The sequence below is a fragment of the Osmerus eperlanus genome, chromosome 23 (assembly GCF_963692335.1).
Source record: "Osmerus eperlanus chromosome 23, fOsmEpe2.1, whole genome shotgun sequence".
In the NCBI taxonomy this organism is placed as follows: Eukaryota; Metazoa; Chordata; class Actinopteri; order Osmeriformes; family Osmeridae; genus Osmerus; species Osmerus eperlanus.
Genome location: NC_085040.1, coordinates 1,910,075 through 1,926,731, shown reverse-complemented (window position 1 = coordinate 1,926,731; position 16,657 = coordinate 1,910,075). Strand labels below are relative to the sequence as shown.

The window sequence follows — 16,657 nt, the reverse complement described above, 5'->3', positions numbered from 1 at the left end:
CGACCACACCCTGCTACATGACCTTTTTTTAGACTGTGTTACTGGAAGGAAAGTCTGTCAACACTGCCATACCTGCCTTCTAAAGGAGAAGGTGGTAAAGTAGTAAAAATGAAAGTAAGTCGACATTATACATATGTACAGTCTGAGTCTCAGTTAAAACCTTGTGGAGGGCATGTTTAGAAGTTCCCAGGGTTGTTAGAAATGGCTGAGGGTTGTGGGCAAAACATAGAAGGTGAATCGTACCAGCATGCCGTGTTTTTTGAAGTGGAACATCTACATAAAAAAGAGAAGATAAAGATCCAGAATTTCTTTAGAATCAGGAGAAATGGAGGAGGGGAATGTGGAGAGGTGGAGGAGGTGGGAGAGAAGACCTACAGGATTGCCTTCCTGAAGAAAAGAGGTAAGGACCTCTTCATTCTAATGAGTTAGAAAACATGAAATCACTTTAAATGACTAAGCTATACAGTAAATGATCTATAGTTGACAACATGTATAACTGCTCACTTCATTTCCTGTCTTATTTTTGACCCCAGTCCAGGAGAGAGTGTTGGAGAGAAGAGACCATGTGATCCCCCTGCCAGGTGGTGAGCTGTGTGTCTCAGTGAGAGACAGACGGTCTCCTGACTCCACAGATCCACATCAACCTCCACAGCTGCCCTCGGACGACCAGCAGGTGGGTCACAATACCAAGGGACAATCGTAAAACAAGTGCGTTTAATGAATGTGGAAATTGAGGCAAATAAAATGAATGTATTATTCATAGCAAAAAATATTTGTGCTACCCTACAGAAGCCACATTACCGGTACGGTATGTTTGCAAGCCGGTTTCTAATTCCTTACTGGAAGACTGGAAAATACCACAAACTCATGCTCAACCCCTGTTCTGGTTTAATTATTCGCTGTTATGTTTTTCTGTGTTGTAGTGTTGTGTTTCCCCACTAGATATCACCCATGTTCCTCTTGTTCAGTTGCTATGCTGTTATCCTGTCTGGCTGTCATTCATAGAATACAGATAGGACGCGCATTCAAGCCCTCCTTTCTCTCTCAGACCCCATCTAGCAGTAAGGAGCTGGAGAAGGTGTTCATCATGGACCAATACCTCCTCCAGTACCTCAGGGACTGTCCCAAGGCAAACAAGGCTCTGAACAAACAGCTCATCACCCTCAAATCCTCCGTCCAGCTCTCCCCCGAGACAGAGCAGGCTGTGGTGAAGTGGGAGGCTGCTGGGGCGGGGCCAGTTGCCAGGCCAACGCTACTTGAATGGGTTCTGCAGGTGGAGCAGATTTTTGACAATGTGAAGAATGTCTACTGTCCCCACTATGAGATGGATTCAGCTGGAGTGAAGATTTTAAAGTCGAACATTGCTGTCCTGGAGACTGAGGATGTGAAGGTGTACTTGGAAGAAGATGACTTTGCTGTGGTGGTGGGGAGAAACGTGAAGGAGAAGCTGAAGATGCTGGAGGAGAAGTTGCAAATAAGGATGGATTACCCAGTGTCAGAGAGACAGTACTACTTGGTGAAGGAGGAGCTTGAGAAGGAACTGAGGATCCTCAGCCCCAGAGTGAAGATCTACCAAAATGGGCCCAACAATCTCGTCTTTGAGGGACCCAACCAGGAGGTTCAGCTGGGATTGACAAAACTACAAGAGCTGTTAAAAGATATTAAAAAAAAAAGATTTCAGCTTCTCAACACTCTTTTAGACTTCCTGATGTCCAGTGATTATGTCTCCAGATTCCAGGACCGCTTTGAGCGAAGCCTGTGCTGCCCAGTTGCTATGGAGATTGGGTCGGACCTGATCCTGTCCAGCTTGTCATCAGACGCACTAGAAGCTGCTGCAAATATGATTCAGAAGGACTTGTGCTGGTTCACTGAGCCACTAGAGGGAGCTTTGGGCCAATCTCCAGCACTGGATAGGCTGAAGGAAGCCCTAAGAAAAGCCCAGGGTGAGGCCAATAGCACAGGCCCCAGAGTGGTGGTCAAATACCAGCAGGGATCCTGTGGAGACCCCAGGACCAGAGTGCAGCTGGTGGGCTACAGTGAGGAGGTGTGGAGGCTCAAGAAGGTACTAGTGGACTACCAGCTCAACCAGGCTGATGTCCACGAAAGCTTGCCTCTGCCTCTCTCAGAAATGGTTGACAAGTTTGATGAAGTCAAAGACCTGATGGGTCTACAGCTAAACCCGGATGTTAAACTAACACTGTCTCACCTCCGATTTCCTTGCTTGAAGCTGTCTGGACCCCGGTGTCTTGTTCAGGAAGTCTTGCAGGACTTCAGTGCCATTTTGGCCAGCATGACCTGGAAAAAGGTGGTCCTGGATGGGCAAGGCGCTTCACTGTACTACGTTGGGGAAGGGAAGGGGAACCTGGAGCAGGTGGAGCGCGATTTTCAAGTCCTCATATGGCCCCAGCAGCACAGACAAGCTGTAGCAATCAGTCGTTCTGTAAGTGCTGCCAGTTCCACTAGGGGGAGCAGTCCTCATCCAGCTCCCACAAGTTCCCCTCTCAGCCAAGCAGGCCTGGAGGTTGTGTTGGGCAGTCTGGAAAAACAGCAGGTACAGAATGTCCTCTCTTTTACTCACACATTAGTCTCATCTGTCTCCTAATCTTTTTATTTTTACTAAAACTAGTATTCTCATTCTCATGACAGGTGGATGCCCTGGTGGTTCCTATGATGATGACAGAACTGCACTCCACCATGATAGGCACATGTTTGGGGAGGGAATATAATCAACTCAAGAGAAACTTTGACCTAGCAGCAGGGGAGAAGTGTTGTTCTCCAGGGGAGGTCCTGGAAGTCAAGTTGACCCGGAGCTGCAAGGTCTTCTTTATAGAATGCCTCCCCTGGCCTGCCGCTCGGTGTCCAAGTGAGAAGGTAAGTTTATTTTGTATTTTTAAGTGAGTAGTGCAAATGCAAAACTGCAGATACTCATTGTTTTGAATATTTAAAAAGAGGTGTCCCTTATTTAACCTGTGCATATTTACCAAATGCAAACTCTGTCCCCCATACAGGTACTGCGTACTGGACTGGCCCTGGTTCTGGACATGTGCAGGCAGCAGGGCCTGAGTTCTGTAGCTCTGCCCGTGATCGGACCTGGGAAAACTCTCAAGTTCCCTTCATGTGAGGCAGTACGGATTCTGACAGAAGAGATTATAAAGTTGGGGTGGTCAGGATCTACAGGATTAATCTCAACCATCCGCATCGTGATCAAGCCTGGGTACCCTGACTCTGAGGAGGTAAGGTATCAGATTTGTTTTCAAAACGTGTTAAAAATGCTAATACATTGTTTTAGTATGGTAGCAGTGTGCACTAGGGCATAAACTCGTACTTTGATTCCAGAACTTTCAGCATGTCTACATGGGACTCAGCTCTAAAATGGTGAACTGGAGAAGAAAAGGCAGGATTTTTATTGATATATTGATCGATTAGTGACCTTGTGACACAGTTACTAGTACATGAAAAAATTATTTTGACCTTTTATCCTCAGCGGTCTTCCGCTCATTGACCTCTGACCTGGATGACGTCACGCTGAAAGTGGGAGGAGTCCAAGTGCATCTGGTACTTGGTGACATCACCAATGAGACAACAGACGTAGTTGTGAACTCGACCAACTTTGTTGACCTACAGTCAGGTACTATGTGACCAACTATTGTGATGTTAAAATGTTTGACGACTTATTAGCTTAGAGAGCAAGTAAATCAGTTTTGACTTTACACTGTTTACCACCTCGCAGGCGTATGCAAGGACATCCTAACTATGGCCGGACCTAAGGTGGAGACTGAACTGAGATCAGGTGATAAATCGTCTCTCCTCCTCCACAGCCTCCTACTTCTCACCAAGCTGGTCTGAGGTCAGTGAACTAAGACTGTTCTGATCCGTTCCTCCACTAGCCCATGTGATCAGAGGAGGGTTGTATGAGACCAAGCCTGGCCGATTCCCCTGCAAGTCCCTTCTGCACGTGTGCGGAGAGAGCAACACCACCGTGATCCAAGGCCTGGTCAGTGACATCATGAAGACATGTGACCAGAAAGGTCACAAGTCTGTGGCCATCCCTGCTATCTGTGCAGGTCAGTGTTCCTGCAGCCTGGAGATGATGCCAGACACCAGAGATGGTACCATATGTACAGTTCTTATAAGGGCATTACAGTTATTCACATATTACCCCTGATATCCAACCCCAACCCTCAGATGGTTCTACCTGTAAATAATATTATACATATAACAGCTAACAACAGAATGTTGTGATGTTTGGCATTGTTTGGGCAGTGTGTAAGCCCTTAAGGTTCAGTTAATTTGCTAGAAAAATGTACCTTTCACAGAAGTAAACTGTGTTGCTTTGGATAAAAGCCTCTGTTAAATTTATACACAGTATTACATCAAATATCTAGGTAAGGGGCGTCTGGACCCTAAGCTGGTGGCAGACAGCATTCTCCAGGGAGTCAAAGCGACGGTGTCCTCCACTCCTCTCCACCACCTCAAACTGGTTCGCCTAGTCCTCTTCAAGATTGACGTTTTCCTGGCATTCAAAGGTTCCGCTGAGATGCTCTTTCCCTCAGGGAATCTCAAAACAGGTTAGTTAAAAAGACATGTGAAGTTACATATTGACGATTGTCTCATGTAGACATGTTGATTTCGAACACACCGTAGAACGATAAAACGTGATATGGTAAACCTTAAAGAATACTCGTAATAACTATTTTCTTATCTTGACATAATGTTATTATCTATCTCTTTACCAGCTCTCCTGTCTCAGTCCTCCGACCTGAGCAGCCTTCCACCCACAAGCAGCTCCCCAGAGTCCCCATCTGAGTTCCTTGTGCTGGGCCTGTGTGACGAGAATGTGTCCAAGGCAGGTGCAGAGATCATGAGGCTCTACCAAGACCAGTGCAGCCAACACAGCTTCAAGAGGGAAGAGCTAGATGGGCTTACCCAAGCCGAGATAGACGAGATCAGCAGGGAGGTGGCATCTCTGAACCTGACCATGGAACTCCACGGTGGGGGTCAGGGCCAGGGTCAGTCTACCCAGGGCGGATTCACCCTGAGTGGGCCAAAGGATGGAGTGAACAAGGTAGTGCAGCAGGTCCAGGGGTATGTCCACAGTGGTCTGCGCCGGAAGATGAGGGAGAATGAGCAGGAGAAGGAGTACTCCCGTGTGACCTGGTGCATGATGGGAACCATGGGCACCTGGGAGAGGTTCCCAAAGGAGGCCAACCTCCAGCTAGAGAAGCAGGAGGTGCAGGGTGGAGTGGTGGATGGGCTGGGAGGAAACTGGGTGGTGGATTTGATGAAGATGGAGGCCACTGCCCAGAGTTCAGGCAGGGTGACCAAGCTGAAACGTCTGGAGAACATTGAAGGTGAGTACATGTATCACTGCTTTCTCTGGCCACCTTCTACTGTTATTTCCCAGTAGCTACTAAATGAACAAACTACTATAACTACCAAACAATACTGAGATTTTTTGAAATCCTACACATCAGTTTTTGTCCAGACCCTCGCAAAACTCCTCTGTTTATATCTATATAAATATACTGTATATATATACATATAGATGTTTACTTTTTAGCCACTTTAACTAGTGAGTCAAATCAGTTAACTAATCCTTCAAGCTGGTTTGTGTGGTTCTGTCTCTCCCAGACTTCTGTCTCCCTCTGGAGTGGGACAGTATGGCTCTGGGAGTGTCCCTGAAGCTGGTAGAGCTGCCCACTTCCTCTCCAGAGTTCCGCAGGGTGAAAGAGGATTTCAGGAGGTCCGCCTCCAAGAAGACCGTGCTCAAGGTGAGGATGGAGGCAAAGACGTGGGTTGGGTTAAACCTGCCCTGCCGCTAATAGTGAGGTTGTTGACACTTGAAGGGACAGTGGTGGATCCCTTCTATCTTACTTACAACAATGGATCAAAGAATCAGAGCCCCACCATGTTTGTAGTCTTTTATGACATCCAGGCCTACCCTGAATACCTCATTACTTTTATGTAGTTTCTAGCACATTACCTAGAACAACAGTAGATGCTAGGAAAGCTAATTGTAGGAAAATAGTGGTACTGTAAGTGACATTGTGGGCTGTACACAACTCTTGTGTCTAGTGTTTAATATAAGGGAACATCTTCTATCATGTAAAAATACACCAGAGCGTATCACAGGACTGAATATTGTTCATTTGGAGCGTGTGAAGGCTTTGTTTGTGGTTGAAATGGTCAGTTGATTTCTACTCTATCAAGAGCACCTTGTTACTCACTCAGTGATACTCAATAGTACCTTACCTAGGTCCATGTTTCCTCGTGTAGATTGAACGCGTTCAGAACGTACACCTGCGGAAAGCCTACGAGGTGATAAAAATCCAGATGGCGGATAAGAACGGGCTGGGCGGAGTCGCGGGCGAGAAGCTGCTGTACCACGGTACCTCACCTGAGGGAGGCCTGGCCATCCTGGAGACTGGCTTTAACAGGAGCTTCGCTGGGCAGAACGGTGGGTAGATTTAACCCTTCCATAGCCACTGACAGTGGATCTGTACTATAGTTAACTGTGCAAATGTATTCATTTGAATTTCATACGCATTCATTCAAATTTTATATTCCGTTTTCTCTCTTTTTGTCCCTATCTCCTCTCGCTCAGCCACTTCTTTTGGTAAAGGGACATACTTTGCTGTGAAAGCCAGCTACTCTGCTAACCCCACCTACTCACGGGCAGACCAGGACGGCAACCAGCTGATGTTTGTGGCCAGGGTCCTGACAGGGCAGTACACGCTAGGAGACAAAGACATGATTATCCCCCCACCCCGCTCCCCCCAGCTGCCCAACGACCACTATGACAGCCTGGTAAACAATGTACAGAAGCCCACCATGTTTGTCGTCTTTCACGATGACCAGGCCTACCCCGAATACCTTATTACCTTTAAATGAGGTTGTAGTTTGTAGTGCAATACTGCAGTAGTAGCCAGGAAAGCTACTTGTATGAGACTAGTAGTACTGTAAAGGATATTATGGGTTGTAAGGGTTGTAATGACAGATTTACTATGGCCTATTAAAATAGACTACTTTTTCATTTTGTTCTAATAAAATTAATTCTCTCCTCTGACCTTCATGCCTCAAAAAAAGAGAGAGTCTGACAGTAGCCTGCCACTGTGTGTCTGTACTGGTCAGCATTTTTGTTTTTTTGTTTACTTTTCCATACTTCTGTATGGATAAATGGTTCACGATAATAATGCAAAAGTTGTTTCCTTCATCATACAGTAGTGGTGATATTATAAGTCTATACTGTAGGCTTTCTGATTCAGTTCTACCCTCCCTCTCCTCAAACACACACAACATTCACACTAACAGAAATTATGCAATTTGTTTTTATTATTATCATAGCTCTTTTTAAATATTATTGCTTGTTTTCCAAACTGACCAGTTTAAACATACTCCATTGTGTTGTTCTTACTAAACAAAAAAAAACTGTAATTCCTCTCACAGAGATCAAGTTCCATCGCTGAGGCCTCAATTCTACTCTATGAAACATACATTTAATACAGCTGCCGACTTAATCCTCTTGTTTTATCACAATGACATTACAACACTTCAATTTTTCAGCTTCCTTTATCCAGTGCAAAAAAAAATAAAAAGAAAAAAAAGAATTTTCCCACCTCTTTGGGTGGGTGGAACATGGGTGTTGAACTGGAATGGATGACGCAATCACTTTTCTCTGGAATCCCTGAAACTTTCTCCCACTCAGAGAGCAGGGAGTATAAGGGCCCCAGAATGCACCTCCTCCAGGCAGACCCACGCATCAAGGAGACAGGGAGAGAAGAAGAGAGGAGAGCAGCTGCAGAACTGCTGTCACGCCAGACTTGAAGTCTTACAGGCTGTCTTCATACAATTCCCACCGACCAGAAGAAACAATTCAAAGAGTTTTCTGAAATAGGAACTGCTCTGGGACATCTTATTGTGAATTAAATGTCAAGTGAAGACCATCATGAAAGCAGTGATCTTCTCCATTGTTCTACTGGTCGGCATAGCCATCTCCATGGCAGGAGGTACTGGGTGTTTCTACACTGGCTTCTATGTGGGTTCATCAGGGAGTCCAGTCATAACTCATGTTTGATTATCTCCTCTCTTTTCCCCTTCTCCATCTTCCTCTTCTCCTCGCCTCTTCTCTCCTCTAGCAGAGGCAACGAAGGCACCTCGTTGCCATTGTGCTAGCACCCGCAAAACACCACTCAACACCAAAAGGATAACTACAATTCGACAGATCCTACCTCGACCACACTGTCCCAGGGAGGAAGTCATGTGAGTTAAAGAGCACAAGACAACACAATTCAAATGACTCTTTCTGTGAATACCACTCCAGATGCATCCTGATCTGAGGTGAGATTGTCACTGTACTTGTGACAACACAGTCCCATATCATATCATCATATCATATCATCTTTTATTTTTAAAGATGGCGCCGATTACAGTTTTTCTCGATTGATTACACACATTTTCTGAATGCATACCTCATACTCTCAGAACTCTACACACAAATCAAAAAAACACACACACAATGGGCAAAACCTCTCACTTCTCCTGCAAAATTAAACTTAACATTCAAAACAATGTTATCCAATCTCAAAATGGTATTTTGTCTATTACCTATTGTCTAAATGTCTATTCATCTCATCAGAAATTATGGTCCTTGGCCTTCCTCATCCTCGTCCTCCCCGTCCTCCTCCTCTTACTCTCACTCCTCTGCCTCTGCCTCTGTTTCCAATGTTGGCATCCATTGCTCAAAAACAGAAGAGGTCACCTGTTGCCCTTTTATGCTAAAGCTCTGATTGCTAATTGTAAAACAGGTGTTTGTCCATGCGATGAGTCAGTGTGCGTATTTGAATGGCAGTGTGTTCCTTGTGAAAACAAAAGATTTTCTTCATGAAAATTGTGCCAAATGCAGAGAATTGTGTGTAGTGTTTTGAAAAAAGTGTGTTTTAGAACTGCAATTTGAGTGTAAAGCAGGAATTGTGCTTGTAGTTTAGCAGAATTGGTTCATGGGGTTGGTGCATGAGTTACATGTTGTGGTCATTGTGTCTCAAGTACCAGTATTTGTGTGTAAACAATTGAGAAAAACTGTAAAACCCCTTTCTAATTCTGATTCTGATATCTCCTGTCAGGGTGGTCTGTGCACAAGTACTTAGAGTCGAGTACGTCTTCTGTCTAACAGCACTGTAACTTTCAACTGAATGCTCAGATTTCTTCACACGACCCTGTGTTCTGTTGCTCTGTCTCGCTTCTCAACACAATTATTTTTATTTATCGAAAAACAGTGTCAAATTGATAACTGGAGAATCAGAGTGTCTGGAGCCAACTGGGGATTTTGCCAAAATGTTGATCAAGAGAATGAAAAGGTAAAGACTTTTTCAAAGACTTTTTAAAAACTGTTCTCATCTTTTGAGCACCAATTTAAGGTCAATAACTGAGAGTGACCTTTTGATTTTCTCCTACAGCCATCTGAAGAGAAGACAGTCGGAAGTTATAAACACCAGCACCATCCTTCCTATTACAGCTGAACACACTCAAATCACAGGATCATTGTAGTGACATGCTGCCTGTAAAGTTACCTCCAACGTATGCTGCTCATATTGGCAATGGAGTTCTTTGTTTTTAAACTTGTGAAAACGTATACATTTTGTACTTGGGCACTTTGGACAGAATTTTAATTTGTCTAAATCCAACACCAATATTATTGTTCATAAAAAAGTGTTTTTGTCCTGATATGTAAACGTTTTGACTATAAATTAATCCATCATCATTGCATCTTATTGAGTGAACCATCCATCACAGTCTATAGTAATGAGTTTAGAAATAATAAGATTACTTTTCCGGCCCTCTTGGGAACTGAGCGCCTTGATTGCGGAGTCACGTGTCACATGACTTTGTAGAACGCACAGTTCCTCTTTCTTCCTGATGCTGTGTGGCCTGAGTCATACTGAGTGTTCCATTCTGTCGTTTGTTGACAACAATTTCTGCACTACTTCATCGTCCTCCACCAGGGGGGTACTCCAGAAAGCAGGTCATGTGACATACCCGGGTAAGTTAACTCCCCAGCTGACACCCAGCGTTGTAGCAACATTGCCAGTAGGTTGCTGCAACATTGTGAATCAGCTGGTGGGTTAACTTACCCGGTTATGTTGCATAACCTGCTTTCTGGAATACCCCCCAGATTCTGGAGTCACAGCAATGTCAATGAAAGTTTTATAATAATAACAACACTAATGAGGACCATTAAACATCCACATTCAGCGAAAAACTGTAGTCTACAATTAACCCTGGTATTAGGCTTCCCTCTAGGCCAAATTGTGTTGGGTTATTATGACACAAAATAAGTCACAAACATATGATGTTGTTTGTGTGAATTACGATAGTTTCTCTGTCCAGAGGGATAACATGAAAGATTGACGGTTCCTGGAAGGCCCCTGCACTGCCCCTGAACTCCCTGTCTCATGACTGCCTTCTGATACACACACACACACACAGTATATAGGACTTTTGCAGAGATCCCTGAGGTTGTGATGAGCATGTGATCAGGACTTGTATAAAAAGTGAAGTGGCTCTGTGACTCTTCAGAACAGCGAAGGTAAGATCTGAAGAAACACCATCACCACCTTCATTCTCTTCTTCTTGGTTGAACGGTGCGCGCACCATGAAGACTTGTCTTCTGCTGGCTCTGGTGGCCATCTCTTTCACCCTTGGCAACGGTAAGACCTTAACAACAAATTCAATTTCAGATTATACCGTAGTTCATTACTTTATTGTTAATTTAATTAGAAAAGCTAAGTATTTTTTCAACTAATTCGGCAGTAATTTTCAACTAATTCAGTAGTACTTTGTTATACAGTGTAAACTGTGTTCCTGTTGTGAATAAAATTTCCTCAACTGGTTTTAGATCACGATTTTGTATAAGGAAGTATTATTAAAAAGCAGTAGTGTTTTGCAACATGATGATAAAGGAACAGAGTTAGGAGTTTCATAAAAATGTGATTCCATTTAGAACCCAGTCCCATAACTGCATCTTAAAGCTGTTGTAATATGAGTGTTTGATTCCCCAGGTATGCCGCCAATCGGCCGAGACTACAACCAGCACTGTCACTGTGTGAAGCTGGAGACCAGAGTTATTCCTCCTGACAGCCTACGAAGCGTAGAGATTCGTCCCAGTGGCCCTCACTGCCAAAACATAGAAGTCATGTAGGTTACCATGGTGATACTCTAGAGCCTAAAAGTTTTATCTTATGTTACTTACTCTATGTTACTTTTATCCAAAGTAACATAAAGTACCGGGAGATTTGAACCTGCAACCAAGTGCTCTAACCACTAATCTACACCTTCTCCCATATATCACTTTTAGTCAAGATATTGTGTAAATCCCGTTTTTCATACAGTAGTTATTAACAAATGATCATGAATGTTCATGTAAACAGTCCTGATAATATTTATAATTTGGCTCGTTCAGATGTGCACCACTCCTACGAGACACAGCTGTTGTTGTACTGTAACTGCAACAGGTGTCTTAAACAGTTTGTGTTTGTGTTTCAGAGCTGGTCTTGCAAGAGGAGAGAAAATCTGTCTGGACCCTGACACTCACTGGGTGAAGAGGCTCACCCGCTTTGTGGTGGAAAAACAGGCCAAGAGAGGATGGTGAAGACATCAGGACCATCCCACTGCAGGGCTTCAAACTCCATCGATGGGGGCTGTTTGACACTGTGGGATGTGGTAGTAGCTCACATATGCTTTCATATTTCACATGTGCCGGTTTAAGGGTCATTGACAGAGATTAAACACTTTAACCCGTTAAGGAGTAGCGTCACACATATGATATGTGATTCTGAACATTCCAACCGACTATTTTCCGATAGACAAAAACTATATGACAAACGCTATAATATGGCTTCAAAATTTACAATTAGGAGGCTAACAAGTAAAACTAGCAGGTAGTAGCATTGCTACGAGTATTATGCTAGGTTGCTAGGTAACGGAAGCTAACTAAAACTAGATAGCTTCCGTTTTGGAAAAATAACTCACTCCTTAAAGGTACACTTGTTTTGACTCACAGCTGGCACTGCTGGGCATAATGCATTTGTTTTACTGCAGTGATTGACCCGAATCTGGCATGTGGCTTGTGCAGGCATCTACATTTATTTTAGTGTTAGTAGTATATGTAGGAAAGCCCTTAAATCTATTATTAATATACATACTTGTTTATGTATGTTCATAACTTTACATTTATATTTCTGAAACAAGTGCCATACTCTGGTAAACGCCAAGGGCGTTTACCAGAGTCACAACTATTATTTGTTGTGACTATTATAACAGAGTTAGCAAGTCACAACTATTATTTGTTCCTGACATGTTCCCCCTCACAGAGCTGATTACAAGGAACACCGAATCAACTACCCTGTAATTAAATTATTTATTTTTTTATTGTATATGTAAATTGTATATGTGTATACTGTATATTGCTGTGTCTATACCCTATACGTTCTTAAACTGTGATGTGTCACTTAACTGCTTGTTGTCATCAATGATTTACCAGCAACTATATGAAACAATACAGGCCTTTCCTTCCTGAAGACTTTTAACTGAAAACTGGATCATCTTCTTTAGCACTGTCAGAGTACTCTGCCAGGTCACTTTACCACATGTCAATATGACCGGTACAAAACTGAGGTAACTAATAACATTTAAATTAGATTAGCAACAACTATCAGCCAGTTACACAGTGATTGATTATTTCAACAGAACTTTATAGAACAAAACATTTTTAGCCTCCATCCAGTAATGGAGGAACTCTTGAGTTAAAAATACTTAAAATCCTTCAAACAACATAGATGCACAGAATATAACAAGAATACAATTTAAAAAAAAACATCAACTGTAATTAGCGTCTAACAAATAAATGTATATCACATCTGTCCTGCACTTGTAAAGGGGCCCTACATTTTGTCTTAAAAATGTAAGCTACAATCTCAGCTGTCAGGCATCTCAACAGTACCGGTGATCCAGCTGCAAATGACAGTGCAGATGTATGTGCATGCACACGGTCATGCAAAAGTAAATATACGTACGAGAAAACTCAATTACAAAACCCACTACCAGTAGCATTTGCGTACTGCGTTCATAACCAAAAACAATGAAAAATACTGAAACTTATGTACACGTGACATTCATGTCTTGCCCTGATACGGAATGATTAGCAGCCTCAGGTGCGACAACAAAGCCCTTCCCTTGGGGAAACCAAGCCTGAAGAGCTTTGATCCAGCTGCCAGTGTCTCTTAACGTCAACAGGATGTCCAACACTGGAGACAGGAAGAAGAGAGAGGAGAGATTTCAAAAACTCCAGCCTCAAGCATGCATTTTTGATAGCGACAAAGACATGAATGTATTTGAATGACTATATAATTGCTTTAACCAGGGGCGTAGGTTTGTTTTCAAACAGGCTGCTCTTTTTCTGTTATAACTGAGGCCCTTTTATATAATTGTCTTCATAAAATGTGTGGGGAGGAACAGACTTTCACATACTAACCTTGATTAATGGAGAGGATCTTTGAGTAAAAGTTTTTGGGGTTTTCCTTTTTCACCATGTACTCATCTATGGGCAGTCTTGCTGTCCTCACCTTCAGTTCCTTGGCCCTCATGTAAGTGATCTTCTACAGGGGGAAACACAGTAGAAAGAACATCTGATCAATCCATCACCAACAAGACAGGATTAGTCAATACAATTGTCAGTTAAATTGCATCTCAATTGGAATTATTCTCATTCTAAAACATGGAGTTTCTTACCCTCTGAATACTTTCATCCACAAGACCACCGAGAACGTACACTTTGTCCGATTCTATTCTCTCCAAGGCTGAAACACAAGGGAAGCCACGTTGGTGCAGACCGGCGTCACAGAGCCGGAGATCTAGAACTTGTGTGTATATGTCTGGTTTTGACAAATGACATAATGCCACGATACATTGATCTCACTTTCCCACAGTGTTCTACACTCCAACTCCGCCATGGTAGACTGCAGTCCCACCTTCTTCAGCATCTGGTGTGAGGTAGGTCACGTTCTCAGGAGGAAACAAGTCCAGGCAGCTCGCCTCGGTCACATCCATCTGAGAGACAAAACACAATTTCTAGGTGACGTGAAATATAAGTCTTTTGGAAGAATTCGTAAATCAGTTGTCTGTGGGGACCTCAAAGGTGTTGGAGCCGATAAGCTACTCACCACGTAGTTATGAAAGCCATCGTTCATCCTGAGACACTCCCTGTACAATCGGCTGTCCTGGCTCAGGTCTGCCAGGTAGAGATGGAAGGGCCGAGTTGCCTTACGATTGGACCCGTACAGCCTCCTTATCTGACTAGCAAGACGGCTTATTTCCTGGGAAAAGAGCAACACGTATCAGAAGTCAGATTGATTCTGATTTGATTCTGTTACTGATTTAGCTTTGCTCACGGGTGGATCAATCACCTACCTTGTCTGACATGTAGTCTGTCATGCTCAGGTCTAAGCACAGTTTGGGTCCCGAAGTCTGTGCCTCTGCTAAACGCTCCTTGGTGATCGCCTTAGTGACACGTTTGCTAAACTGGGGGTTGTCCACATCAGTGCCTGTTTATTAAACCACAACAACAACAACAACGCATGGCTAAACCTACAACACAGAGCTTCATCCATACAGAACATTCAGCCTGCAACCCTAACCTCCTTCCCCCTCCCTCCTTCCACTACCTCCTTCCTCTTCCCTCATCCCTCCTTACGGTTCTGTTTCCTCTTTGTCTTCTCATCACGCCTTTTGCTCCTTTTCGACGCCAGGATCCTCTCCCAATTTCGCTGCTTCCTGAGGACATTTTTCTGGTCAACAGACAGGACACACAGACAGACACACAGACAGGACACACAGACAGACACACAGACAGGACACACAGACAGACACAAAGACAGGACACACAGACAGGACACACAGACAGGACACACAGACAGACACACAGACAGACACACAGACAGGACACACAGACAGGACACACAGACAGGACACACAGACAGACACACAGACAGGACACACAGACAGACACAAAGACAGGACACACAGACAGGACACACAGACAGGACACACAGACAGGACACACAGACAGACACACAGACAGGACACACAGACAGACACAAAGACAGGACACACAGACAGGACACACAGACAGGACACACAGACAGACACACAGACAGGACACACAGACAGGACACACAGACAGACACATTAAGATCAGGCACCCAGAATCAATGTCGCACATACACTTTCATCAAAGCAAAGTACATTCGTCATTCAGGAAAGAATACAAAGTTGATGTAGATGATAGTGTGTATAACTGCTCTTATAAATGATTACATTTAGACACAACCCCTGATGTAGTACTGTACACTACACAGTCCAGTATACGGACTAAGGACAACAGCTTTTTGTCAGTGAAGGAAAGATCAGCTTGCTGGCTGAACTTACAGATTGTTCTGAGTTTGTTTGTTTCTCTCTGTTAGGCTCCCTGTCTTCTTCGATTGTGTCTAGGTCGATGTGAAGCATACAGAGCTCATCTGTGATCACAGAATCTGTGTGGAATTTGTCTGTGTGGCGTATGTGAAGTATTGCATTCATTTCACTTTTATCCAGTGGTTGTCCTCGGCACAGGCTAGTTGAATTACTGCCATCTATACAAGCGAGCAACAACAATGATATTAGCTTCTTCAAATCATACTTGAATTTTAATCATGTGAATCTCCACCTAGTTTGATGTCAAGCCCTGTATAGCCTCTATAGTGTGACGATGGCTAACTTGGCTAGCCCGGCTCCTTGTTAATTGTCCTATCTGGCAGAAACTCTACATCATATGCCCCCATCAGCCGTAGTAATATTAATCATTTTAATTATGTATTAGTGTGAACGTTTGTAATTCAATGTGTCTACTTTCGTAACTTTGAATTAACGACTGAAAACAGCCAACCTGTTTAAATGTTCTTCTTCAGGAATATGGACATAAATACTATTGCTATGGCGCACATATATGACGTATATGGTCTGACATGCATCTGCATGCCGGGAGAGGGCACTAGCGACCGGTTCTTAGCGACTTCATCCAAGCCACTTCTCTGAGATGTGTGAGAATGTAGTAACAGTATAGTGTTCATTAATTTTTGGTTATTAAGGACACTATTAGTTAAAACTGTCCGTATAAATGTGTGTATAAACGTGTCATGTCCAGGTCCTTGTTTTACTCACTCTTTAGCTATTTTATTCTAACGAAAGTTTGCAATGAAAGTTACTTTCAATTTTTAAATGTCACAGTTCTGCTAAATATTGTTTATTTGGCCCCTTAATGTTCAATGAAATTGATGAGTGTGTCCAAAATTGGGTTTATATCCTGGTATGTAGTATGGAAACTCGGAACCTGTAAACTTCCCTTGTTTGCAGTAGGACGTATACAACTGATACACGATTGAGAATGCTAGCAATGCTAGTTTGTAGCTCTCAATATTCTTAAAAACGTAACTCCCTTTCCAAATTGCATTCTAATTAAATAATTGTCTTTGTGTTAACTCCTCTATTCAATTTTTTCAATAATGTATTTGTTTAATTCCAGAGATTGCAGAGATCCAAGAGTTAGCCTTAAATGCTTACTAGCATAAGA

The 16,657-nt window shown here is 43.2% G+C and overlaps 4 protein-coding genes and 1 long non-coding RNA gene across 5 annotated transcripts; 4 read left to right on the top strand and 1 right to left on the bottom strand.

The window, feature by feature from the left end:
• Positions 1-121: 121 nt before the first annotated feature.
• Positions 122-2,294, top strand: LOC134010096 (uncharacterized). Its single transcript, XM_062449964.1, has 4 exons — positions 122-400; positions 534-673; positions 1,049-2,243; positions 2,290-2,294. Exons 1-4 carry the CDS (start codon positions 202-204, stop codon positions 2,292-2,294), a joined length of 1,539 nt encoding a protein of 512 aa, XP_062305948.1. The 5' UTR covers positions 122-201.
• Positions 2,295-3,492: 1,198 nt separating this feature from the next.
• LOC134009903 (protein mono-ADP-ribosyltransferase PARP14-like) lies at positions 3,493-7,121 on the top strand. Its single transcript, XM_062449664.1, has 8 exons — positions 3,493-3,628; positions 3,731-3,790; positions 3,888-4,064; positions 4,386-4,568; positions 4,737-5,351; positions 5,632-5,771; positions 6,277-6,457; positions 6,605-7,121. The coding sequence occupies exons 2-8, from the start codon at positions 3,754-3,756 to the stop codon at positions 6,889-6,891; spliced, it is 1,620 nt and encodes a 539-aa protein (XP_062305648.1). The 5' UTR covers positions 3,493-3,628; positions 3,731-3,753; the 3' UTR covers positions 6,892-7,121.
• Positions 7,122-7,609: 488 nt separating this feature from the next.
• LOC134009840 (uncharacterized) lies at positions 7,610-9,757 on the top strand. Its single transcript, XR_009928272.1, has 4 exons — positions 7,610-8,006; positions 8,136-8,259; positions 9,273-9,353; positions 9,453-9,757. It is a non-coding gene; the product is annotated as an uncharacterized LOC134009840 (long non-coding RNA).
• A 790-nt stretch (positions 9,758-10,547) lies between these two features.
• LOC134009558 (interleukin-8-like) lies at positions 10,548-12,507 on the top strand. Its single transcript, XM_062449090.1, has 3 exons — positions 10,548-10,703; positions 11,055-11,190; positions 11,539-12,507. Exons 1-3 carry the CDS (start codon positions 10,649-10,651, stop codon positions 11,642-11,644), a joined length of 297 nt encoding a protein of 98 aa, XP_062305074.1. The 5' UTR covers positions 10,548-10,648; the 3' UTR covers positions 11,645-12,507.
• Positions 12,508-12,821: 314 nt separating this feature from the next.
• Positions 12,822-15,680, bottom strand: trmt10b (tRNA methyltransferase 10B). The gene is made up of 8 exons (XM_062449963.1): positions 15,675-15,680; positions 14,744-14,837; positions 14,461-14,594; positions 14,214-14,366; positions 14,022-14,100; positions 13,783-13,850; positions 13,526-13,649; positions 12,822-13,298 (listed from the first exon to the last, which is right to left on the bottom strand). Exons 1-8 carry the CDS (start codon positions 15,678-15,680, stop codon positions 13,150-13,152), a joined length of 807 nt encoding a protein of 268 aa, XP_062305947.1. The 3' UTR covers positions 12,822-13,149.
• Positions 15,681-16,657: the final 977 nt, after the last annotated feature.

Bases quoted from the DNA above. Each gene is read 5' to 3' on its own strand.
- LOC134010096 (XM_062449964.1), top strand. From the start codon at position 202: ATGGCTGAGGGTTGTGGGCAAAACATAGAAGGTGAATCGTACCAGCAT. The intron at 401-533 runs GTAAGGACCTCT...TTTTGACCCCAG, and splicing joins TGCCTTCCTGAAGAAAAGAG to TCCAGGAGAGAGTGTTGGAG. The intron at 674-1,048 runs GTGGGTCACAAT...TTTCTCTCTCAG, and splicing joins TGCCCTCGGACGACCAGCAG to ACCCCATCTAGCAGTAAGGA.
- LOC134009903 (XM_062449664.1), top strand. From the start codon at position 3,754: ATGGCCGGACCTAAGGTGGAGACTGAACTGAGATCAG. The intron at 3,791-3,887 runs GTGATAAATCGT...TTCCTCCACTAG, and splicing joins GGAGACTGAACTGAGATCAG to CCCATGTGATCAGAGGAGGG. The intron at 4,065-4,385 runs GTCAGTGTTCCT...TCAAATATCTAG, and splicing joins CATCCCTGCTATCTGTGCAG to GTAAGGGGCGTCTGGACCCT.
- LOC134009558 (XM_062449090.1), top strand. From the start codon at position 10,649: ATGAAGACTTGTCTTCTGCTGGCTCTGGTGGCCATCTCTTTCACCCTT. The intron at 10,704-11,054 runs GTAAGACCTTAA...TTGATTCCCCAG, and splicing joins CTCTTTCACCCTTGGCAACG to GTATGCCGCCAATCGGCCGA. The intron at 11,191-11,538 runs GTAGGTTACCAT...TTTGTGTTTCAG, and splicing joins TGCCAAAACATAGAAGTCAT to AGCTGGTCTTGCAAGAGGAG.
- trmt10b (XM_062449963.1), bottom strand. The intron at 13,650-13,782 runs GTAAGAAACTCC...TTCCCCCTGTAG, and splicing joins TGGATGAAAGTATTCAGAGG to AAGATCACTTACATGAGGGC. The intron at 13,299-13,525 runs GTTAGTATGTGA...TCCTGTCTCCAG, and splicing joins GATCCTCTCCATTAATCAAG to TGTTGGACATCCTGTTGACG.